General features: G+C 45.3%; 5 protein-coding genes across 7 annotated transcripts; 3 read left to right on the forward strand and 2 right to left on the reverse strand.

Moving 5' to 3' along the window:
- The first annotated feature begins 739 nt into the window (after window positions 1–739).
- On the forward strand, window positions 740–2,725 carry LOC117577969 (uncharacterized). Its single transcript, XM_034263459.2, has 3 exons — window positions 740–1,105; window positions 1,171–1,627; window positions 1,691–2,725. Exons 1-3 carry the CDS (start codon window positions 780–782, stop codon window positions 2,699–2,701), a joined length of 1,794 nt encoding a protein of 597 aa, XP_034119350.1. The 5' UTR covers window positions 740–779; the 3' UTR covers window positions 2,702–2,725.
- Window positions 2,726–3,321: 596 nt separating this feature from the next.
- Window positions 3,322–4,887, reverse strand: LOC117563451 (acetyl-CoA acetyltransferase, mitochondrial). Its single transcript, XM_034242193.2, has one exon. The coding sequence runs from the start codon at window positions 4,762–4,764 to the stop codon at window positions 3,526–3,528; it is 1,239 nt and encodes a 412-aa protein (XP_034098084.1). The 5' UTR covers window positions 4,765–4,887; the 3' UTR covers window positions 3,322–3,525.
- Window positions 4,888–5,378: 491 nt separating this feature from the next.
- On the forward strand, window positions 5,379–14,989 carry LOC117563205 (histone deacetylase 6). 3 transcript variants are annotated; one of them, XM_034253327.2, is made up of 9 exons: window positions 5,379–6,414; window positions 8,014–8,343; window positions 8,408–8,538; window positions 8,596–8,779; window positions 9,702–9,973; window positions 10,034–11,456; window positions 12,589–13,170; window positions 13,360–13,447; window positions 14,157–14,989. In XM_034253327.2, the coding sequence occupies exons 1-9, from the start codon at window positions 6,412–6,414 to the stop codon at window positions 14,591–14,593; spliced, it is 3,450 nt and encodes a 1,149-aa protein (XP_034109218.1). In that variant the 5' UTR covers window positions 5,379–6,411; the 3' UTR covers window positions 14,594–14,989. The 3 variants fall into 3 exon arrangements, with proteins under 3 accessions (XP_034109218.1, XP_034101194.1, XP_034117194.1); XM_034245303.2 differs by having other exon boundaries at window positions 5,380–6,414; window positions 12,589–13,209; XM_034261303.2 differs by lacking the exon at window positions 13,360–13,447 and having other exon boundaries at window positions 5,380–6,414; window positions 14,157–14,280.
- Window positions 14,990–15,559: 570 nt separating this feature from the next.
- On the reverse strand, window positions 15,560–17,177 carry LOC117566365 (p21-activated protein kinase-interacting protein 1-like). The gene is made up of 2 exons (XM_034245863.2): window positions 16,364–17,177; window positions 15,560–16,301 (listed from the first exon to the last, which is right to left on the reverse strand). The coding sequence occupies exons 1-2, from the start codon at window positions 17,114–17,116 to the stop codon at window positions 15,642–15,644; spliced, it is 1,413 nt and encodes a 470-aa protein (XP_034101754.1). The 5' UTR covers window positions 17,117–17,177; the 3' UTR covers window positions 15,560–15,641.
- Window positions 17,178–17,451: 274 nt separating this feature from the next.
- Window positions 17,452–23,338, forward strand: LOC117566358 (probable ATP-dependent RNA helicase DDX46). Its single transcript, XM_034245852.2, is given in 7 exon segments — window positions 17,452–17,725; window positions 17,795–18,106; window positions 18,170–19,454; window positions 20,627–21,627; window positions 21,691–22,148; window positions 22,151–22,238; window positions 22,240–23,338. Coding segments are annotated over 7 exon segments (3,747 nt in total). The 5' UTR covers window positions 17,452–17,708; the 3' UTR covers window positions 22,826–23,338.
- Window positions 23,339–23,695: the final 357 nt, after the last annotated feature.

The raw sequence follows: 23,695 nt of genomic DNA on the forward strand, positions 1-23,695 counted from the left end.
CCAAAGCAGCTACTTTATCTGGTCCCACAGTTGGTATCACAGGCCCCATAGACAACTCTTTTGATCATGTAAAAGTTGAAAGAGTTGGCAGCTCTACATTTATCAAATGGGCAGCACTCAATCTCAATTTAAATTCATTTTTCATTTACCATCAACGGACTTTTTAAAAACTTGCTAATCAGAAGAAATATGTGCAAAACAATTTTATTATTATTAATTGTAGCTTAGAATTAATACTACAGTACAATGTGGAGCCGGAGCTGATGTGCAAAAAATACTTACGTGATTACTTGATAAGCCAAAGTTTTTCAAAAATAAAAAGTATCCAATATATAAAAAGGAGAAACTGCAGATAATGCAAATGTTTTTGCATATAAAATATTAATATTTTATATATACAAATTAGATTCTTATAGTAAGCTTAAGTGAACTTAGTCTACTATCGTTGATATAGAAAACTGAACTGATTTATTGATTTCATCGGTGGCGCCAGCTGTGACTGACGTCGCAATAACTTTGTGTTGACTTTTGGGGCAGCAATTAGAAATTAATGAGCATACAGCAGATACAAAGTGCGGTCGTCACTAATGAGAGACTTTCCAAAGGATGTCAGTTTAAGGTCAGCGATGCGGTGTGGAAATGGTGGCCCGCTTGAATGCCGCATATATGTATGTACATTGTATGTAGTTTTGGCAGCATTTCAACTGCAGTCCAGCTGACAACCAGTTGAGTAAGTTAGGCAGCAGCTGAAGAGAGTCAAACGAACGAACAATCGAGAGATGAACATCAGCAGCCTGCTGCAGTTTGAGTCGATGCATTATCATGGCGCCCAGACGCAATCGATGATCATCAATCGCTTCGTGGCCAATTCGCTGCGTGTGTTCATCGAGGACTTCTATCAGCGCATCGCACCATCGTTTATGCTCATCATCTCGTGCCGTCGTCCCAGTCCCATGAACTTCTATCGCAACATTATGCAGCTGCTGTACGAGAGCGTGGACACCATGATCCTTCAGATGGTGCATCACAATCACAGCCAGCCACAGCGCGTTGCCGGCTTGCGTTTGCACAATCTGCTGCTCGTCGACTCACTGCAGGCATTGCTGTAAGCTTGCGTCCAAGTTCCTTGACTCTGTCTCATCCTTGAATCATTGTTTTCCTATTCTGCAGTGACATCGAGATCCACACGTATGCCACGCAACACGATGCCAGCAGGTATTACTTCATTTTTCTGCAGCAACGCGATGCGCTCATACCAGCCGATATGCTGGGCGTCTTCGAGTATTGCTGGCAGCATCAGCTCATCAACTGCAACGTGATGACGCAGAGTTCGCGTGGCGAGGTCATCATGCACACCTATTTCCCCTACGAGGCGGACCACTGCAGCACCGTGGTGCAGCGGCAAATCAATCGTTTCATGGGCGAAGCCTGGCAGCATGCCAACTACTTCCCTGCCAAACTGCACAATTTGCATCAGTGTCCGCTGCAGGTGGCGCAGCGACTGGCGACACCGTTCCTGGGGCTGGAGGATCGATTGCTGCAGCTGCTGGCCAGGCGCATGAATTTCAGCATTCATCTGGTTGGGGAGCAGCCGGATAATCAGACGGAGCAGCAGGTGTTGCAGCTGGTAAGCTGAAGGAGACAAAGCTATGAAGGATTACACATTTGATTGATGCACTTCTCGTTGCAGCTGCATCAGCAGCGTGCTCACCTGGCCATTGGCTATCTGCGCAAGCGAGTCCAGCAATCGGGCAATCTGTCCACCGTCTTTCCATACTACTCCAGCCGGCTGGAGTGCTGCCTGCTGTTGAGCAACTACAATTTGAACAGCTTCGATATACTTCGCTTTCCCTTTCAGTCACTCACCTGGCTCTGTGTGCTCGCCAGCTTCCTCAGTGTCGCCGGCCTCATGCTCTGCAGTCACCGACGCAGCGATTGCGCCACCATTCTGCTCTCCATCCTAGCCGTGGCCTATGGCCAGCCCAGTGGAGCGTCGAGCACGCGTCCGGCACAACAGCTGCTCTATGTAAACTGGCTGGGATTCACGCTGCTCATCCGCGCCATGTACTCGGCCCTGTTCTATCATCTGCTGCGCCAGCAGGTCCATCAGAGATTGCCGCGCACTCTACAGGAGCTTGGCGATGGCGATTACACAGCTGTGATGAATCGTATCACAGCACTGGACGTGCGTGAGGTGAACAGCCTGCAGGCGTTGTTCCACAACGTGCGCACCTTCGTCATTGGCAGCGAGTGGGAACGCGATGTCCTCGAACAGATGGAGCTGCGTGTCCAGCAGCAGCAACTGCAGTTGGATCAGCAGCCGCATGAGCGCATCTTTGGCGTACTCTCGCGACAGACGCTGCTGCAGGTGGTGGAGCAGACACACAAGCCGGGCGCCTACTATGTGCTGCCTCAGCATGTGTTGGACCAGCAGTTGGCCATCTATTTGCAGCGGGATTCGCATCTGTTGCAGCAGCTCGATGAACTCGTCATGGCCATACAGGCGGTGGGCCTGATGAACTATTGGGCCGGGCAGCTGGGCAACGAGCGTTACTTTCGGAGCACCTTCATGCTGAGCGATCGGCGACTGCGTCAGCCGGATCTTTGGGCCATCTATGTCATTAGTGGTGTCTTCTATGTGCTGGCTACTTTCGTCTTTCTCGTCGAGCTCGCTTTGGCGCGTTGGCGCCGTTTCAATTAATAACTAACAAAATATTGCATTAAATGCCGTCAAATTAAACACTTGAGTATTTATCGATATCAGTCGTTATCGACGATGCGTGCAATGCAGCACAAGATTCTGCTTCCTGTTTATCTAATTGGAATGTAACCTAAACTGTTGCAATTTTCACAGATGGCGCCACTGTTAATCGGCGAAATGGGTGCTAATTCCGCATATTTATATTTTTTGCATGCCACATTTGCATTTATTGTATAAATCAAGAAATATAAATAAGCTAAATGGTATACAAACACTTTCAACTGGTTCAAATTTAACTGCTCCAGCAATTGCACTACAGTTAAGCGCAATTTAGCACAGATGGTGCTATCCTCACAATAGCGAACACAACTAATATATATTATATTTCTCGAATTTCTTTCACTTCCAAAATGCAAGTTACTATTTAACTATTATTACAATAATAATCACATTTGCGTGATAACTATCCACAACTTACATCTCCTGTTTGTAACTACAGCAGAAGTTGCCATTGCAATTTGCCAAACGGCGCTCATAGATGGCGCTTTCGCTTTGTCGAGATCAACGTCCATTAAATCTCACTGAACACTTCTCATTCCTTTGGCGTATATTATGCAATGGTTGTATTTTTCGAATGCTTCATAATTTTATTATGCAAATCACAAGAAATTGAATTAAATGCTATACAAAAATAAAAACACTTCCACGCGAGTGCGAAGGAGATGGCGAATAGGGGTTTCAATTGTGATCAACATCGATAACCAATAACCGATAATCGTTAACCATTAAATGCAATTCTGGTTCAAAGTTCAAACTCAACATCTCTACAGCTTCTGCAGCAAAATGGAGGAAGCTCCGCCGCCGCCATTGCAAATGGAGGCACACCCGATCTCACCAGCCTTCAAAGCATGAGTCAGATGTGTAATCAGGCGAGCACCGGACATGCCAATGGGATGGCCCAAGGAAACAGCGCCACCATGGACATTGACCTTGGCGGGATCCACATCCATTTTGCGGATGTTCGCGAGCACGACCAGCGAGAAGGCCTCGTTGATCTCCCACATGGCGACGTCCTCCTTGCGCACACCGGCGCGCTCCAACAGCTTGGGCACCGCTAAGGCGGGAGCAATGGGGAAATCAATGGGATCCGTTTCAGCATCTTGGAACGAAACGATGCGAGCCAGAGGTTTAAGGCCAGCACGTTGTGCGGCCTCGGCGCTCATCAGTACAACGGCAGCGCCGCCATCGTTCAACGTGGACGCATTGCCAGCGGTCACTGTGCCATTTTCACGCTGGAAAACCGTCGCCAGCTGTCCAAACTTATCAAAGTTGACGCGTGTGAATTCCTCATCCTTGGCAATGATCTGTTCGGGCTTGCGCTTCAGCTGAATCTTGACGGGGGCAATTTCGTCGCCAAAGACATTCTCACTCCAAGCCTTGGCCGAACGCTTGTATGATTCGATGGCAAAATCGTCCTGATCCTTGCGACTGATCTGCATCTTCTTGGCTGTGTTCTCGGCACAATTGCCCATGTGGAACTTGTTGTACACATCCCAGAGACCGTCCCAGACAATGCCATCGGTGAGATTGACGCCGCCATAGGGCGTTGCCCCGCGCTTCAGATAGTAGGGCACATTGGACATGGATTCCATGCCGCCGGCTACGACAACATCAGCCTGACCCAGCATCAGCGATTGGGCTCCCAGCATGACCGCCTTCATGCCGGACGAGCACACTTTGTTCACTGTGGTGCAGCACACGTTAGTGGGCAGGCCGGCAAAGATAGCCGCCTGACGAGCGGGGGCTTGTCCCAGGCCAGCAGAGACCACGTTGCCCATGATCACCTCGTTGACGTCGGACTTGGCAATGCCGGCACGCTCAATGGCCGCCTCGATGGCCGTTGCTCCTAGCTGGGTGGCCGACAGTGGAGCCAATTGGCTCTGGAAACTGCCGATCGGTGTCCGAGCAGCCGAGACGACAACAACATCGTTGATCTTGGAGCTGTAGCGACGGGCCTGGGCGCAGAGTTGGCGCGTAGTGGCTTTCAGCAGGTTGGCGGACATGTTGCAGGATTAGTTAGAGGTGCACGATCACTCAACGTGTTAAGATCAAAAGTTAACTGAATCTAATTTACAATCACAAAACCTGTTGATCACCTTGCGTAACCAAAGCAGCTGACCGCAGCTCGAATTTCGAAATATACCATGCGCGATTTCGAAAAATATACCATTTCCTCTCTGCTAATATACTGTGAATAGCTCGAACAGCAGATGTAAACATAAATTTGTTTAAAAATAAAGTAAAACAGCTGTTTCATTTAGTGTTAGTTAATGACAAAAGTACATCACATCGATTTTGAACAAAATACGTTATAGTATTTTTCGTATTGACCATTGTTACGTTGTTTGTTAAACGGTCACCCTGTTTATTGCCGCTAACCGCTAGAAGTTTCAGCTGCACTGCATTATTGTTTGGCATTTAATTGTTGGTTAATTATAGTGCTTAATTATTTGAATTTAATTTGTAATAGTCAAATCAAGTAATAAGAGAAAATAAAGCACATTAATCAATTTGCATGAACGTCAAATGAATTGATACACTGAGAAGTATTTGGTATTTTTCTAGTATGATAGTGTTTCAGTACTCGGTGCACACAGCCACATTGAGTTCTTGTAACTGCAAAACAATAACAAAAGAAGACGTCACACAAACATTACTTTTGCCGCCTGCCGTTAACCGCCAACCGCCCCTCCCGCCCGCGCGCAAAGCAAAGCAAAGCAAGCAAGCCAGCCAGTAGAATCGCATTGATTTAGTCGCTCGCCTGGGTCCGAGTTCTTGTTCTGCATTCTGCATTCTGCTTTGCTAATCATTGTTGCATCCAGCCGTCAGTCATCGTCGCGTTGCCGTCGCCGTCGTCGTCTTCGTCTTGGCCTTGTGCTCGAATTGTGTTGTTGTAGTGTGTGTAATAGAACGGTGTTAATTCATTTCTTTCTTTCTTTTTTTTTGAGAGTGTGTTTGTGTAATTAATTTTGCTTCTGTTGTTTCGTGTGCTTCATTTTGCGAACAACAACAAGAAAACCATGTGTATAGCATAGCTATTATTTATTTATAATAATAACAGCAGCAAGAGATTGAAGTGAAAGAAGAAGCAGCTGAAGAAGAAGAGGAAGAAGTACTAAACATAAAATCAACTGAAGCGCGACCCACAGCATAAAAAAAAGGAAAAGGCAGGAAGAGTTGGGCAGCGGGACGGGCAGACAGAAAGACAGACGGGCAGAAAGAGAGAGAGACTGAGACAGAGACAGCGTGAAAGCGAGCGAGAGAGCAAATAATAAAGCTATAATTAATGCAAGGCGCAGCTGTATTTAGTCTATAATATGTTTAGATATTTATAAGACCAGAGTTATAGTTCAAATTCAAATCGATACGCTGCCAATTCGTAAACGCTTATCACGCAACAGCCACAACAAACATTCAGCCGAAAAAGTATTACACACACACGCATAGACCTAGACACACAGAACACGCATACGCACACAGACTTAGATACGTACGCACGCACGCACGCATTGTTGTTGCGCCCAACGCAAGCTAGAGCGAAAGAGATAACAACACGGATTGCATTGAAAGAGACGCCCACAACAAACTAGAGCAGCTTCAGGTTTAGCTCCCACAGCATCAGCAAAGAGAAAAAAAGCATAACAATAATCATGGTAAGTCCAGAGATGACGTTGCGCGCCTTTTTCGACTCGCACCAAAAGCGGCAAAAGCAACAACCTTAACACCAACAAGTAACTCCCACACACACACACACACATATATATATATGCACACATACAGTCATAGCCAAAGCCGCAGTCGAAGCTCAACGAGCAGAGAAGTTGCCTGGCAAGCGCATTTAAAAAAAATATTCACAAATCCGTTCATTCAGTTAACGCGTTGATTTTGTGGCCAACGGTATTGCAATTGTTGTGTGTTGAGTGTTGTTCATGTGGTGTAATTGTTGTTGTTTGTGTGTGCAAAATGCAAAATGGCAAATGGCATTTCCTGCTTGAACAGTTTGCTAATTACTCACCTCACCTCACCACAGCAGCTCTAGTTTATTACCCACCTCTCTCTCCCTCTCTCTCTCTCTGTGTGCTCCCCACCTTTGGCTTATCTATCGAAAAGCTTGAAGTGCACTAATACAGGGTGTCACATTTTGGGTATCAAATTTAGCGACCTACTTTGATTACAAAAGCTAGACACACACCTCCAACTCCCTTTGATAAGAATAAATAATTTTGTCAATTGTAATACAAATCTAATGTGTGCACCATAAGTTTGTGTGTGTATTTAAGCGATTACTTTAAATAAACGCTTCTAATTTGTAGAGAGTCAATTGGCTGTTATTTCAAATGTTCGTGATCTGATCAATGATCACGAAGGTTCAATTTGTAACATTACAAAATGTAATGTTTCTATAATGATACAAGTAAAAAGCATTAAGGTTATATAAACAGTATTTTTATAAATTATTTCCAAAGCAAATGCATTTGAAATGACAAAATGCACTTTTATTTATTTATTTTTAATTAAATTATTTAACAATTTGAATTTTCTTAATCTGTAATTAAGTCGGTTTATTGATAAAGTTGGGTTTAATGTTTCTGTGAAAATTTTTATATTTATTTTTTGGTTCCCCAACTATATTATTACTAAAATTGACTATTATTAAAAATTTGCACAAGTAATGAAAAATTAAAATCCAATACAGAACTTATTAACCAAACCAAGAATGCTTCGAATTTAAAATAATAATTGAACTGAGCAAAAATTAAATTTCCTTCATAAATATATGCTACTTTTTCAATTTTGTATTTCTATATGCTAAATTTGTTTTTGTTATTTTAAATACTATTTTTTATTCGAAAGTAATACATATTGTATTATTTTATGAAATGTTCCTTAACTGGTGAAGAATACCAACTTCAATAATTTTAAATTAAAGTTTCTTAGAAAAGGTGTTCACAACATTTGAAAGTTTGAGACTGCAAAAGGAAATATGTTATAATAAGTTAAGTACGATTATCTAGAATTTTACAATCATATCAACCATTATTTATTATACTATTCCTTAAGAAAGTTGTGCTCCTAACTTTGAATGAAGTGAAGCGAATTTATTTGCTGGAACAGCCTCAATGTGTGAAGACTTGCCTTAGCTGCTTATCTGCAAATTCAGCCTACTCTCTCACTCACACAGACCCCCACACACTCACACACACACTCTCACATATATACACTCATTTTCTCTCTCTCTCTGCGTGTTTTAGAGCTCTCCGATCGTTACGCGACGCGGCGCACAACAGGCCAAAATACAGACCCGCGCCATGGTCAAGTCCAAGCTGGCACCAACATCATCATCATCATCATCAGCGTCAGCTTCATCGACGTCGTCGACAGCGGCGCTAGCGCCAGCGTCGAGCATTGCATCGTCGACGGCGTCGTCGTCGTCGTCAGCGACGAGCTCGATGAATGCGAACAGTGGAATGCGCAAACCGAGTCCATCGCTGCTGGAGGCAAAACGTCGAGCACGGAATATGCTCAAGTCGCAAACAAGCAACGTCGCCATGCAGGAGACTGTAACCGATATCTTTCAGAACGTGAGTATATATATTACATCCTACTATATAATCTGGATGACCTTTAATATGCGACATCTTGCAGGCCGTCAATGCAAAGAACATGGAACGCGGTCCCACAGCGCTTATCTATGACGAGTCGATGGCCCAGCATCGCTGCCTCTGGGATGATCAGCATCAGGAGCGACCCGAACGCTTCACCCGCACCCTGGAGCGGTAAGTTTTTGGAAGTTGCTGTTTGACTACGGTATTTAAATTTGAATTTGTTTGCAGTTGCAAGGAGCTGAAGTTGATTGAACGTTGTCTGCCGTTGCCATCGCGTCTGGCCACCAAAGCGGAGATCCTCAAGCTGCACTCGGCGGCACATTACGAGTGCCTCGAGCAAACATCGGGCGTGCAGGACGAGGCGGCAATGGAGGAACTGTGCTCCCATTACGACGCGATCTACATACATCCGGTGAGCCAAACAATCCCAATCAGATAGCTTGTGCACAATCTCGATCGTCTTCGGGTTATCTTTGTGATTAGAACCGGTTATCAGTAGATTGCATATCAACCAAGCAGTAAACAATTGTATCAATTTTCTCTACGAAGATTGCATTTGCATTTAAAAACCGCAACTAGCTTGCAGGCTCTAGATTCCAACTGTCAATCAATGTGCACTGAATATTCATATAATAATGCGATTATCATAGAGCGAAGGTCGTGATTTAATTGTAATTGAAAAGCAATTCTCACATTCTATTTCTTTTAATTAAAATTATTTATTTATTCATTTTCATTGTAATAACGAGTACAATTCCTTATTGTATTATAGCCGCTACTCATAAGGTAGAAGGGTATTATAACTTTGTGCATCCAGGAAACAGGCAGAAGGAGGCATCTCCTTCAGTATATTATAGTATTTTTGTGATATATTTTCATATTCATAGTCGAGCACACTCGACTGTAGCTTTCTTAATTGTTTTTTTTATTTATTTGATGGTTGTTAACTTAATTTCAATTACAATCTGTTGTTGTTCCAATTGATACACTTATTATCTTATCCTAATAGTGATTAGTATTGAAATGTGAGATTGCAAATCTAATTTTAAAATGATTTTTTTGTAGAAGTGAACTAAGCTACGCGCGTCAAAGTAATTTAAGCATAGTTTAAGCATAGTTTAAACGATAGCCGAAGATAATCTGGTTATTTTGTTGCAGTTTGTGCACTTTTTGAAGTTTACACTTATCACATCTTACTTCACTTACTCATTCCACTTAGTAGAATTATTTCTGCAACAGTTTTGAATATTGAACTTGTGTCCTCACTTTTTGAAGCTCGTTCTCTTAAATAGTCTCTTAATATTTTAACTTATGCCTTTAATCTTCTCTTGCAGTCCACTTTCAAGCTGTCGCTGCTGGCGAGCGGCTCAACCCTAGAGCTGGTGGACCAGCTGCTGGCGGGGAAGGCACAGAATGGCATGGCCATCATCCGTCCGCCGGGCCATCATGCGATGAAGGCCGAGTTCAATGGCTACTGCTACTTTAACAATGTGGCGCTGGCAGCCCAACACGCACTCGATCACCATCAGCTGCAGCGCATTCTCATCATTGACTACGATGTCCATCATGGCCAGGGGACGCAGCGTTTCTTCTACAACGATGCCAGGTGAGAGTTGCTCAATCAGTCGAGTCAATCAGCACTTCATTCTCTCACTATTCTTTTTAGGGTCTTGTACTTCTCGATTCATCGCTACGAACACGGCAGCTTCTGGCCCAATCTGCCAGAGTCGGACTATCATGCGATTGGCGCTGGTCCCGGCACAGGCTACAACTTCAATGTGCCCCTCAATGCCAAGGGCATGGGCAACGGCGACTACATGGCCATCTTTCAGCAACTGCTGCTGCCCGTTGCAGTCGAGTATCAACCGGAGCTGATCATTGTCTCCGCCGGCTACGATGCGGCACTCGGCTGCCCTGAGGGCGAAATGGAGGTGACACCCGCCTGCTATCCGCATCTGCTCAATCCGCTGCTGCGTCTCGCCAACGCACGCGTCGCTGTCGTCCTCGAGGGCGGCTACTGTGTTGACTCGCTGTCGGAGGGTGCGGCGCTAACGCTGCGTGCGCTGCTCGGCGATCCCTGTCCGCCGCTGGTCGAGCCACTGCAATTGCCCAGCGCCGAGTTGCGTGAGGCGCTGCTCAACTGCATCTTCGTGCATCGACCCTACTGGCGTTGCCTGCAGCTGCAACAAACATACACGGCCGACGAGTTGGCCCAGTGCACAGATGTTGCGGCTCAGCAGCAACTGCATCGCGTGAAACGCATCTGGTTGGGTGGCCCATTGCCGCAGGGACCACAGCGTTATCCGACACGTGGCACCTCGGCTCAGCTGAGTCCGGAGGTTGTCGCCAGCAATGCGGCGCGTCTGCAAATGCTGCGCAGGGACACTCAACTCTCGGTGCCGGCGACGCGGGTTTGCTATGCCTACGACATGCAAATGCTGCAGCATTTCAATCTGCACGACACTTCGCATCCGGAGCAACCGATGCGCATTCGCCAGATCCATCAGATGCACCAGGACTACCAGCTGCTCGCACGCATGCATCCGCTCAAGGCCCGCGCAGCCACCACGGACGAAGTGTGTCTTGCGCACACGCGTGCTCACGTCAATTCGGTGCGTCGCCTGCAGGGACGCAATGAGGAGGAGCTGCAGCAGCTGGGTGCTGGCTACAATTCGGTGTACCTGCATCCGCGCACTTATGAGTGTGCCTCGCTCGCCTCGGGCGCTGTGCTCCAGGCTGTGGACACCATTCTGCGTGGCGAATCGCGCAGCGGCATCTGCAATGTGCGACCGCCGGGACATCACGCTGAACCGGATCAGCCGCATGGCTTTTGCATCTTCAATAATGTGGCGATTGCCGCCCAGTATGCGATACGCGAGTACCAGCTGGAGCGCATCCTCATTGTCGACTGGGATGTGCATCATGGCAATGGCACGCAGCACATCTTCGAGTCCAATCCCAAGGTGCTGTACATCAGCGTGCATCGCTACGAGCACGGCGCCTTCTTCCCCAAGGGACCCGATGGCAACTACGATGTGGTGGGCAAGAACGCCGGACGCGGCTTCAACGTCAACATACCCTGGAATAAGGTAAAGTTACCTGTTACTCTTATACAGCTGCTGCTGCTGCTTGTCTTATATTGTCAACTCAATTCATTCAGTAACTTTTATCGAATTAACTATCGACTTTTGCATGTCTTATACACATTTGCTATCTTCTACTATGGCAAAACTCTATTACTTGTATTCTTTTAGTTATCTTTTGTGACTATTGAACTCTTTTTTTTTAGTTATTATCTTCTACTGCATGTCTAATACTCCCACTAAATTCTTTGCTTATACTAATTGACTATTTACTACTGCTTAGTTGTTACTTTTGCATAACTTTTTTGTTAATTAACTAAACACTTCTGCTACTATAATACTTAAAGATTTTTTGTAACTGTTTCACTTTGCTCGTATATTAACCAGCTTTCTTTTATTGTTAATGAACTATCCACAACTGCTTGCTTTATGATATTTCTAAACTCAACTTGAAAGTGTTGCACAATTCCTAGAACATTATTTTCCTAACGTACTCTATTCATATTATGACCTTCCTAACGTCTACTATTCCACTCTTCTAACTAGTCTTATAGTTTACTTTTGATTTTACTATTGTTTAATTAATTCCTATTCTTAACAATATTTAAATGTTATTTCTTATACTTATACTCGCACTTAGACTGATTCATATAAAAATTATACATACACTTTCACTTATACAAATATACTGATTTAATTACACCATTCTTAGAGAAACTCTTATTCTTTACTTTTGATTATTGTTTTTGCTTATTACTAATGTGTATCTAATGCTAATTTCTATACATACGTTTCATTCATACACTTATAATTAAACTTATACTTCTTAATATTATTGTTTCATACATACACTTATACTTATTTTGATAAATATTAATTCATACATACTTGCACTTATACTGATTCTTATAAACATTATTTCATATACACTTTTCCTCCTACTTATACTGATTCTTATAAATATTAATAATTCTTACACGCTCTTATACTTTTCACACTTATACCAGCTGCTTTACTTGTACTAGTTCTTATATTTAGTCTAACTCTTTTACGTTTGCAATTCTTCTACTATTTCCATCTTTTTTATTATTTATAATATTAACTTGGATTATACTCTAACATATTCTTTGCTTTACAGAAGGGCATGGGCGACCTGGAGTACGCGCTGGCCTTCCAGCAGCTGATCATGCCCATCGCCTACGAGTTCAATCCCCAACTCGTGCTCGTCTCCGCCGGCTTCGATGCGGCAATTGGCGATCCGCTGGGCGGCTGCAAGGTGACGCCGGAGGGCTACGGCCTGTTCACCCACTGGCTGTCGGCATTGGCCGGGGGACGAGTGCTGGTGTGCTTGGAGGGTGGCTACAATGTGAACTCGATAGCGTATGCGATGACCATGTGCACAAAGACGCTGCTCGGGGATCCGGTGCCGACGCCACAGTTTGGAACGACAACGCAACGACCGCCGACGGTGGCATTCCAGAGTTGCATGGAGACGCTGCAGCAGTGCGTGGAGGTGCAACGGAAGCACTGGAAGTCGCTGGTCTTCGGTTGCAAGTTGCCGCAGAGTGCGCTGGGCGAGAACAACAACGAGGATTTTCTTGCTGCTACCATGCAGCAGTTGGATATTTCAAATGACGACGCAACCGCGACCGACGGCGCCATTGGCATTGAGCACGCCAGTGGCCAGGAGCGACCCAGCGGCAGCAAGCCCAAAGTCAAGGTAAAAACGCTCACCGAGTTTATGGCCGAGCACAAGGAGGTACGATCAACCAGAGCAGCACTCTATATTCCCTGTCTCTAGCATCAGAACACTAACCTCGATTATCTCTTTTTCCCCCCGCCTCACACTATCTCTTTTACACACACATCCTTTGCTGCCCCTTTGCTCTTTCCGCACTGCTCTCGACAGGCACTCGAGCAGCAGGAAATGTTTGCCATATATCCGCTCAAAAGCTGCCCACACTTGAGCCAATTGCGCCCGGAGGAGGCGCCGCAATGTAAGCTATAATCCCTGCCATATATCGTATTATCTTCGCTATCTCCGTTATTGTCGATCCCTCTCGCTTCTTTCTGGCTGTGCTTGTGTTTACTGCTCTTGATTTGTTTTACCATTTTATAGTGTGCTTATTTTTTGCCGCTTCTTTGCTCTGTATCTATCTCTATCTATCTGTCCATTTGTTTCTCTATCTCTTTCTATCTATCTATGTGTTTCTATCTCTATCTATCTTCGTGTTTCTCTTTATCTCTTTCTATCACGGTGATTATTCTGAAAAGTTTATTTATTGTTTAACTTACTATTTTTAAAAAAAAAATTATGTAAATAAAGAAAACAATATTATGAGAAAGAGAATTGAATTTACTTGCAGTATTTCATTTTTTTCTCATAATAAAGTTCTATATTTACTTGCAATTTAATTACTAAATATTTTCCTTTTTTTTCTCCATATTTTTCACAATTTCTGGCATTATTTTCTATATTTCTCCTTTGCTTCTGCAAAAATATATTTTTGTTGCTGTTTTGGGTTTTTGTTGATCATTGTTTGATTTGTTGAATGTCGATTAAACCTGCAGACCATTTGGAATAACAGCTAAAGCTATAGCGAAGTATTCCGAATGGGATCGACCGAGAAGAGAGCTTATGCTTTTGTTAAACACTTCAAGCTGTTCGATACTTATTTATTGTTTTCCTTTCCATCGATTATTCAGCAATAGAGACGAGCAGCGCCTGCGGCGGCTGCGCTTCAACAGTGGAGAATTGGATGTGCCTCAGCTGCAAGGCCATTGGCTGTGGTCGCTACATCAACGAGCACATGGAGGAGCATTGCAGGCGGGAGCAGCATCCGCTGGTGTTGAGCTTCAGCGATTTGTCCGTGTGGTGTTACGAGTGCAGTGCCTACATCGATCATCCGCTGCTCTACGTCTATCAGAATCTGGCGCATTTGGACAAATTCAACGAGCCGATGGCTTGGACACACAGCAGCAAGAGACGCAGCGATGGCTGCTACTCCACGGATGCAGTGCAACCGGAGGATGCAAAGAAGCACCAAAGCGACGACAGCTCCAACGATGAACAAGAGAGTAGCGATGGCAATGGCAATGGCAATGGCCATGGATTCTATATACAATTGGAGCGCAACAACTGACCCTTGGTGCTGCGTGTGCTGGACGCCCTAACGGATTACATGTGCACGCTGTGTCCCCCGCTCCGACACCTGTTGCAGTTCCTTGTGGAGTACATGTGGCCGCTGCTCGAACGCATTTACCTTAAGCTCCTCCAATACTTTCTGGCCAACTGAGACTCCACCAGCCAAGCAACCAACCAAAACTCACTGTAGCGAGCGCCCGCTGGCCCACAAATAATTGTTGTTGAATTCAGAGGCGATGCCGATGAGGCGGATGCAAGAGATGGGCATCCAAACTTGTCCCTGTTGTCCGTTCTAAGTATATGCATACATATAAAGATTGTTACACAAATAATGTTATCAATATCACCAATTGACTATAAAACTATGTATATGTAATAAACAACAAAAACTTAAGCAATCTCACTGCTATTTTTTTAACCGCTACCCATAAGGTAGAAGGGTATTATAACTTGGTGTCTCTATGAAATCTATGTAACAGGCAGAAGGAGGTATCTTCGACTTCATAAGTTTGATTCAAATTTTTGCCACAATCAATTTCGCCTAAGCAAATCGACAAAAATCTAATAATAAGCGTAATTTTGATGATAGAGTCGCGAGTTTTGGAATAGACAATAATAACTATAGTATTTTTGATTCCTGAAAATTTGATTACAATCGAAATCAATTTAAGAAGTTATTTGTGAAATACTTCTGTGAGGCAAATTACCCGTACTGTTTTGGCTGACGATGTGGTATATTTTTACCTATGTGGTATATCAAATGTACTTGATGGATATGCCAAATATGATCTTCGATATATTCTAGTAATTTTGTGGTATATTATTCAGTATATTTTTATATACATCGATATACCAAATATGACCTTCGGTATATTTTTAGTAGTTTTGCGGTATATGTGGTATGAATATTGTTTAACATATATTCAAAATTATCTCACATTCGAAATCACAAATGATTCAAAGATTTCTAATTAGAAAAGAAACAATTCTTATTTATTGACAAACAAAAAGATAGTAAAATGAATTAAACAGAGTGGGAGGATGGTTTATTTCTTTTTTGTTTGCTTAGCGCGCTGCTTGTGATTGGTGTTCGACTGTCGTTTGTTGGGCGCTTTCTTGGGGCGTCGTTGCTCCTCCTCGCTGCTGCTGCCAAAATCGATGTCATCGCTGTCACTTTCATTCTCACTCTCGCTGGAGGACTGTTGGTAGTCTGGCTTATTTTTGTTTTTGCTGTTGTTGGCTTTGCCCTTTGGTGTCGCTGCCTTCTTTTTCTGCTTGGCGCCACCATCGTCGCTATCTTCGCTGCTGCTGTTGGATGATTCACTCTCGGGCTTGGTTTTGGACTTGGGCTTTGCTTTGGCATCCTGATCGTACTCAATGGACACAAAGCTGCGCGGCTTCATTAAAGCAATATCCTCATCCTCCTCCTCTTCTTCGTCCTGCTCCTCATCAACCTCCTCGGAGACTTGCTTAGCTTGCTGCAGTGGCTTTACAGCTGCGACCTTTTTGCCAAACTGCTTGAGATCAAGCAGAGCTAAGCAGGTGGGACGACACTCGATATTTACGCTAGCAATTAAGCTCAGCTGCTGCTCTTCAATCTCAGTGCTCCACATCTTGATTTCGCCCGCACTCGAGATGCTCACCAGCGTCTCATTCAAATGAGCCATCGCCTTGACTCGTGTGTCATGGGCCACAATTATTTTCGGCTGGAAATCGAAGTAAAAACTCAAGTAAATGTGATCATTCGAAACTTTCACAGTTTACTTACAGCTGCGTCTTGCTCTGCATTCAATGCTATCCAGGCTATACTGCCATTCTCCAACCCCACCAGGACGTTCTCCTCATCCAGCCAGGCCACACAAATTGGCTTCGATGGCGTCTTTGTGCTGCGCACCACGCTCGCCTTTTCAATGCTCCAGATCTCCACGAGCAGCGGCCCACTAAGTGTAAAGTGTTGGCCATCTGTGGACCACGAGAGGCATTCGGGTGAGCTGCCCAGCGTGCGCTTGCTCTTCAGATTGGTTCTATAGGCCACACGTCCCTTGACCAGATTCCACGTGTTTAGCACTTGATCGGCGCCCAGTGAGAGCGCCAAGCCGCTGCTGGGATGGCAGGCAATATGTGTGACCGCCTTGCCAGCGTGCGCCTTGCTCCAATTCCCCTCCGTTGTCCAGCTTCCCACGCGTGTCGCCAGCATGAGGCCATTGGCGCTGCCCGAAAGCAGATGTGTCAGGTCCGGTGTGAATTCCAGGGCGTTGATGGTGCCCGCGTGAGCGGTGACAATGTGTGCTTGCTTCCGTGTGCGCATATCATAGATAAAGATGCGATCATCGCTGCCTCCGCTTGCTATCCACTGTCCCTGGCCAGCGACGCATTTGAGGGAGCCGGCGTGCGATTTGTCGGCAAATGTCGGCTTCAGATACACTTTTTGCTCACCACTGTCGTCCTGCTTTTCGGCGGGCTGATAGCCGAGCAGAAAATCTGTGTACGTGCCCACAATAATTTCGATGTCGGGCAGCATATTTCAAAATTGTTTATATGCGGTACAACACGTGCGGGGCGCAAAAACACAGCTGACAATCGAATTGGAACTAGCGATTGGGCAGTTATCGATAAGTGTTGCTCTACTTGTTTTGTAATATTTATAAAAAATAATGCATTTGCTGTTGAAATGTGCACTATTGAGATAAGGTGTACCCAATTTTTTATTATAATTATTAAACGTTCTTAATAATTATAACTTAATTGGTTTTCTTATTGCATTATTTTCGGCGTTGCCACCATTAGTGTGCTGTCAGGCAGCACTATGCTGTGTAGAGTGGTGCCACCTTGTCTCGTTTTGTTTTTGCAGCCCTGTTGGGGCAAACGATTACAATTTTTGTCCCGTATTTAACGCAACATTTTTTTTAATGAAGACACAAGCACAACATTGTTAGTTATAAGTAAAGTACTGACAAAAAGTTGACAATTTCACGAAGAGCGCTTCAGAGACTTACCAAATAATTGAGTTACGGAAATATTTGAATTAAAAAAGAGCCGCCGGCATTTTGCGGGCTGCAGCGATAACGAGTGTGTGATTTGTTGTTGTTGTCGTTGGTTGGTTGCAGTTGGCCATGTCCAAAAGTTCTGGGTGAGTCTGTGTGTGTGTGTGTGTCTTATGTGGTTATTAAATAAATAATATTCCAATTGTCTGTAACAGGCGTGACCGTGATCGAGAGCGAGAGCGCGACAGGGACAGAGAAAGGGAGCGGGAACGAGAGCGCGACAAGCATTACGAGAGTCGCAGCGCACGCGGAGATTATGACAATGGCGGAGGAGGAGGCAGCAAGTTAACGTCATCGTCGTCATCGTCGAGAAACGGCGCCAGCATTGGCAGCAGCAGCTCTCGCAGCATGCGTGACGAGCGCAAACGGAAGGAACCGTCCAAAGACAATGATCGAGCCTTGGGCTCCTCGAGGCGCGAAGAGAAGCGTCGCAAGCGTTCCAGATCCAAGGACTACGACAAAGAAAAGTAGCTACACATTGTCTTTGCACCCACATACAATATACCTTCTAAGCTCACTCCTATTTTCAGGCGTCAAACGGATCGGGAACGCGACAAGGAGAAGGATCGTGAGCGGGAAAGGGAGCGAGAGCGCGAGCGGGAACGGGACAAGGACAGGGACAGGGAGCGCGAACGACAGCGGGAGCGTGATAAGGAGCGTGAACGGGAACGAGAGCGCGAACGGGACAAGGAACGAGACAGGGAGCGCCAGCGGGAGATAGAGACTCGACGTCAGCTACCCGCACAACCAGTTGTCATCCCAGTGGGCTCATCGAGCAGCTCCTCTGACGACGAGGAAGAGGAAATCGACAAAGAGGAGCAGCAACGTCGTCTTGAACAGGAGATGATCAAACGTCGCGAGCGTATCGAGCGTTGGCGAGCTGAGCGAAAGCAGCGTGAACAGGAGGCTGGCAAGAAGGATACCAAGGTGTCGGTGGCCGTAGCAGTGACGAAATCCGCCAAGAAATGGAGTTTGGAGGACGAGTCCGAGGAGGATGACAGTAATCCTGCTCCAATTATCGACTTAGACGCTGGAAAAAAGGAGGAGCCCGATTCACCGCCCTCCAAATTCCACAGCATACGTAAACGTTTCGATGACGACATGGTTGAATCGAAGTTCTCGCCCCTCAAGCGTCCCACTTTCACCAAAGTGCTGGGCATGGTTTTAACGTCACCTGCAACAACAGCCACGGTTACAGCCACAGCAACAAAAACAGTGGCAGCTGTGAAGTCGGAGCCAGAACCCAAAGAGGAGTCGCCTGACCCCGTCAAGCAAACAATAGAGGTGGAAGCTGAGCCAGCTGCTGAGGTAAACGCAGTCGCTGAACAGGATAATGAATCGACGGCGACAGCGATGGAAACAGAGGAAGAAACAGCGGCAGCTGCGGAGGCTGAGGATGATGATGTCGATCCATTGGATGCATATATGCAAGAGGTCAACAAGGAGATGCGTCGCGTCAATAACTTTGTAAATCCAGCCAAATCACAAGGCGTTGTCATCTTGACGGGAGTGGCCAAGAAGAAGTCGACGGCCGTGAAGAAGGGCGAACTGATTGAACAGAATATGGATAGTCTGGAGTACTCCAGTGAGGATGAGCTGGAGGATATTCGCGACACGGCCGTCAATCTGGCCATGAAGCATCGCAAAGAGCTCGCCAAAATCGATCATTCCTCAGTGCGTTACGCTCCGTTTCGCAAGAATTTCTATGTGGAAGTGCCGGAGTTGGCGCGTATGACAAGTGCCGATGTGGAAAAATATCGCACCGAACTGGAGGGAGTCCAGGTTAAGGGCAAGGGCTGCCCCAAGCCCATCAAGGTACATAGTTACAGAGTATTAAGCGACAGTATATCACATAGCAAAGTTGATGTCATTTGATTTCATTAGAAGTGCTTTTAGGTTCATTCAGTTTAAGTAACAAAGTTGATTTCGTCAGAAGTGCTTTTAAGTCCATTTAGTTGTAAGTTCATTGGTTGCTGATTCCTGCTAGTGCTTTCATTTCTTGACTTACCTTAACATTCGATATTTGATCATCTTGACTGGCAGTAACTTTGATTATGACATTCTCTGTCATTTGTTAAAATTAAGCTAACGTCTGCTCGTTTAATATTTGTTGGCAAACTTTTGGCTATCAACTTTCTGAAAAGTTACCAAGAGTTTAAACTTCGTTTGATTTGAAGCTGTCCAGCCAACTTTAATGAGCTTTCTAAAATACATATAACCCCTGAAGAAGTTCAAGACCTAAAGTATTTTGTGTGCTCTTTAGTTAATCCTTCCTGCCACCAGATAAACTAGTATAGAGGAAGCTTTCATGTGATATTCAATACCGCAGATTTGAAGCTCAATATTCAGATTAAGCGATGGTACTTATTGAAAGTGGCAGCAAATTGAATTTTTAATGTTTTTCTAATAACTGTAATGTAGGGAAAGCTAAAATGAACTTTGAAGTTCAATCTTGCTAAATAATATATTTTACTAAATTTTTCGATGTAGTATTTATTGCTACCTGAAACTGTAGATGAAGATTTGATGCGCTCTGCAAGTTCAACGATTTTATTTAATGAAAGAAATATATCTTCAGCTCATCATCGTATTTCTATGTTTAGAGTACCTATTGAAAATGACAACTAATGTGCTTTTGAAGTCGTTCTACTTTATATTTTTTGCCAGCTAAACTGCTGTAATGTAGAGTAAGCTTTAATGCTCTTCGTGCTTTGTTGCTACAGAAGTTGTAGATCAAGCTTTAATGAGCTTTATATGCTTCATGATTCTACTTAATGAAAGTGACAGGAAATATACCTGCAGCTCATCATCGTATTCCCACTTATTGAAAATGACAACTAATGTACTTTTGAAGTCGTTCTTTTCAATCTTCTTTGCCAGCTAAGCTTCTGTAATATAGAGTAACCTTTAATGCGCGTCGCAATCGACTAGCTGTAGAGATTAATCAATTCCAATACTAATGCCATACAATTGAAATGCCATTGCAGACGTGGGCGCAGTGCGGCGTCAGCAAGAAGGAGATGGACGTGCTGCGCAAAGTGGGCTTCGAGAAGCCAACGCCGATACAGTGTCAGGCGATACCGGCGATCATGTCTGGGCGCGATCTGATAGGTATTGCTAAAACTGGCAGTGGCAAGACGTTGGCATTCATTTTACCAATGTTTAGGCACATTCTGGATCAGCCGACGCTGGAGGATGGCGATGGCGCCATCGCCATCATAATGGCGCCTACGCGCGAGCTTTGCATGCAAATTGGCAAGGACATACGCAAGTTCAGTCGCTCCCTGGGACTGCGTCCGGTGTGCGTCTATGGCGGCACTGGCATCTCCGAACAGATTGCCGAGCTCAAGCGTGGCGCTGAGATAATTGTCTGCACACCGGGGCGTATGATCGATATGCTGGCTGCCAATTCGGGACGTGTGACGAATCTGCGACGTGTCACCTACGTGGTGCTCGACGAGGCCGATCGCATGTTTGACATGGGCTTCGAGCCGCAGGTGATGCGCATCATTGACAACGTGCGTCCCGATCGACAGACGGTCATGTTCAGTGCCACATTTCCACGTCAAATGGAGGCGCTGGCGCGTCGCATACTTAAGAAGCCCGTCGAGGTGATTGTCGGCGGCCGGTCGGTGGTGTGCAAGGATGTCGAACAGAATGTTGTCATACTGAACGACGAGGCGAAGTTCTTCAAGCTGCTCGAGCTGCTGGGCATCTACCAGGAGACGGGCAGCATCATTGTATTCGTGGACAAGCAGGAGAACGCCGACATACTGCTGCGTGACCTCATGAAGGCATCGTATCCGTGCATGAGTCTGCACGGTGGCATCGATCAGTTTGATCGCGACTCGACCATCATTGACTTCAAGTCGGGCAAAGTGCGTCTGCTGATTGCCACTTCGGTGGCGGCGCGTGGCCTCGATGTCAAGGATCTCATACTGGTTGTCAACTACGATGTGCCCAACCATTACGAGGACTATGTGCACAGGTAACTGACATCCCACACATTTTCCATTAACTCTTTGACTCAACTCTCACCTTGCTTTTGCAGATGCGGACGCACTGGACGTGCTGGCAACAAGGGTAGCGCCTTCACCTTCATTACACCCGAGCAGTCGCGCTATGCCGGTGACGTGATACGCGCCCTCGACTTGTCCGGCACACCGGTGCCCGCCGAGCTGCAGACTCTGTGGACCGACTACAAGACCGCGCAGGAGGCTGAGGGCAAAACGGTGCACACGGGCGGCGGCTTCAGTGGCAAGGGATTCAAGTTCGATGAGCAGGAGTTCAATGCTGTGAAGGAGAGCAAAAAACTGCAGAAGGCCGCATTGGGTCTGGCCGACTCCGATGATGAGGAGGACATCGAGCAGGACATTGATCAGCAGATCGAGCAAATCTTTGCCGCCAAGCGCACCGTCAAGGACACTTCGCTGAGTGGCAACAACGCCTTGGCTGCCGTTAATGCTGTTGCCAATGCCATGAATGCGACGACGCCCGCATCGCTGGCGTTGGCTCAGCAGCAGCAACAACAGCAGCAACAGCAACAGCAGCAACAACAGCTGCAGCAACAGCAGCAACAACAGCAGCAGCAACAGCAGCTGGTTGCTGCCACTGGCATGGGCTCGGACAAACTGGAACTGGCCAAGCGTTTGGCCTCCAAGATTAGCAGCAGTCGCAATCTGGACACAAAGGTCACCCAGGCAGCCAACGAGTCAATTATGAAGGGTCAACCGGGTGCGACGGCTGCACAGCCGATGCTCACGGCACGCACAGTGGTCGAGCAGCTGGCGGCGAAGCTGAACAACAAGCTCAACTATCAGCCGAAGGAGGATGAGGAGAGTCTCGCCGCGTTGATGGGCAGCAACAGCAATTCGTTTACCAAATACGAGGAGGAGCTAGAGATAAACGATTTCCCACAGCAGGCACGCTGGAAGGTCACCTCCAAGGAGGCGCTCGCCCAAATCTCCGAGTACTCCGAAGCTGGCCTCACGGTGCGCGGCACCTATGTGCCTCAGGGCAAGAATCCGCCCGAGGGCGAGCGTAAACTGTATCTGGCCATCGAGAGTTGCAGTGAATTGGCTGTGCAGAAGGCCAAGCGTGAGATAACCCGTCTCATTAAGGAAGAGCTGCTGAAGCTCAGTTCGGCACATCACGTCTTTAACAAGGGGCGCTACAAGGTGGTTTAAACCAAGCAGACGCTGCCTCCTCTTTCTCTTTCTCCTCCCCACTCAGATACTGTAGTATAGTAATGCTGTTGTATAGCCGAAGTTAACACAATATTGGAAATTTGGTTGTCAGACACAAACGAAGATAAAAAAAAACACCTGTATCCGATATTAAAATAAATCATTTTTTAAATGATTCAACTTTTAACTAAATAATCATTTTCTCACTCTGTCTCACTTTCCATCTGGCATGTATATTCTTTTGCATTTTCTTCTTTGCATTTGTATGCTAAATTAACTTGGCTCAAATCCCATACCAAATAGTTAACTCTAAATGTTTTTTATTCAGCTACAACTGCAATCCCCTAACTTTCTAAGCAATATTTTACTGTTCCATTAACAAAAAAGAAAATTAAAGAATGACTTACAAACATACATATGTATATAATATGCATACGTCAGTAAAATATGATTTCCTTTTTGCAAACAAGACATTTTTGATATTTGTGCATAATTAAGAAGAGGATAAATAAATGATATTTATTCCCCTGGCAAATGCGCGTTGTTTGAAATGTTCGATCTACTACCGATAATTGCATCCGATTAACGCGTTATATATAACTCTGTTATATACGATCGGTAACTACATCCGATAAACGTGGTTTTATACTACTATAGTTGCAATAGGTAAACTCGGTGTTATCTAATATCGATAATTGCATCCGATAAACGTGGTTTTATATACTATCGATAGTTGTAATAGATAAACGATGCGTTATATACTATCGATAACTACATCCGATAAATTTGGTTTTATATACTATCGATAGTTGCAATAGATAAACGATGCGTTATATACTATCGATAACTGAATCAGATAAACGTGGTTTT

This window comes from Drosophila albomicans, chromosome X, assembly GCF_009650485.2.
Source record: "Drosophila albomicans strain 15112-1751.03 chromosome X, ASM965048v2, whole genome shotgun sequence".
Classification (NCBI taxonomy): Eukaryota; Metazoa; Arthropoda; class Insecta; order Diptera; family Drosophilidae; genus Drosophila; species Drosophila albomicans.

Bases quoted from the DNA above. Each gene is read 5' to 3' on its own strand.
- LOC117577969 (XM_034263459.2), top strand. From the start codon at position 780: ATGAACATCAGCAGCCTGCTGCAGTTTGAGTCGATGCATTATCATGGC. The intron at 1,106-1,170 runs GTAAGCTTGCGT...CCTATTCTGCAG, and splicing joins GACTCACTGCAGGCATTGCT to TGACATCGAGATCCACACGT. The intron at 1,628-1,690 runs GTAAGCTGAAGG...TTCTCGTTGCAG, and splicing joins AGCAGCAGGTGTTGCAGCTG to CTGCATCAGCAGCGTGCTCA.
- LOC117563451 (XM_034242193.2), bottom strand. From the start codon at position 4,764: ATGTCCGCCAACCTGCTGAAAGCCACTACGCGCCAACTCTGCGCCCAG.
- LOC117563205 (XM_034245303.2), top strand. The intron at 8,539-8,595 runs GTAAGTTTTTGG...ATTTGTTTGCAG, and splicing joins TTCACCCGCACCCTGGAGCG to TTGCAAGGAGCTGAAGTTGA. The intron at 9,974-10,033 runs GTGAGAGTTGCT...TATTCTTTTTAG, and splicing joins TTCTTCTACAACGATGCCAG to GGTCTTGTACTTCTCGATTC.
- LOC117566365 (XM_034245863.2), bottom strand. From the start codon at position 17,116: ATGCTGCCCGACATCGAAATTATTGTGGGCACGTACACAGATTTTCTG. The intron at 16,302-16,363 runs GTAAGTAAACTG...TTCGATTTCCAG, and splicing joins ATGCAGAGCAAGACGCAGCT to CCGAAAATAATTGTGGCCCA.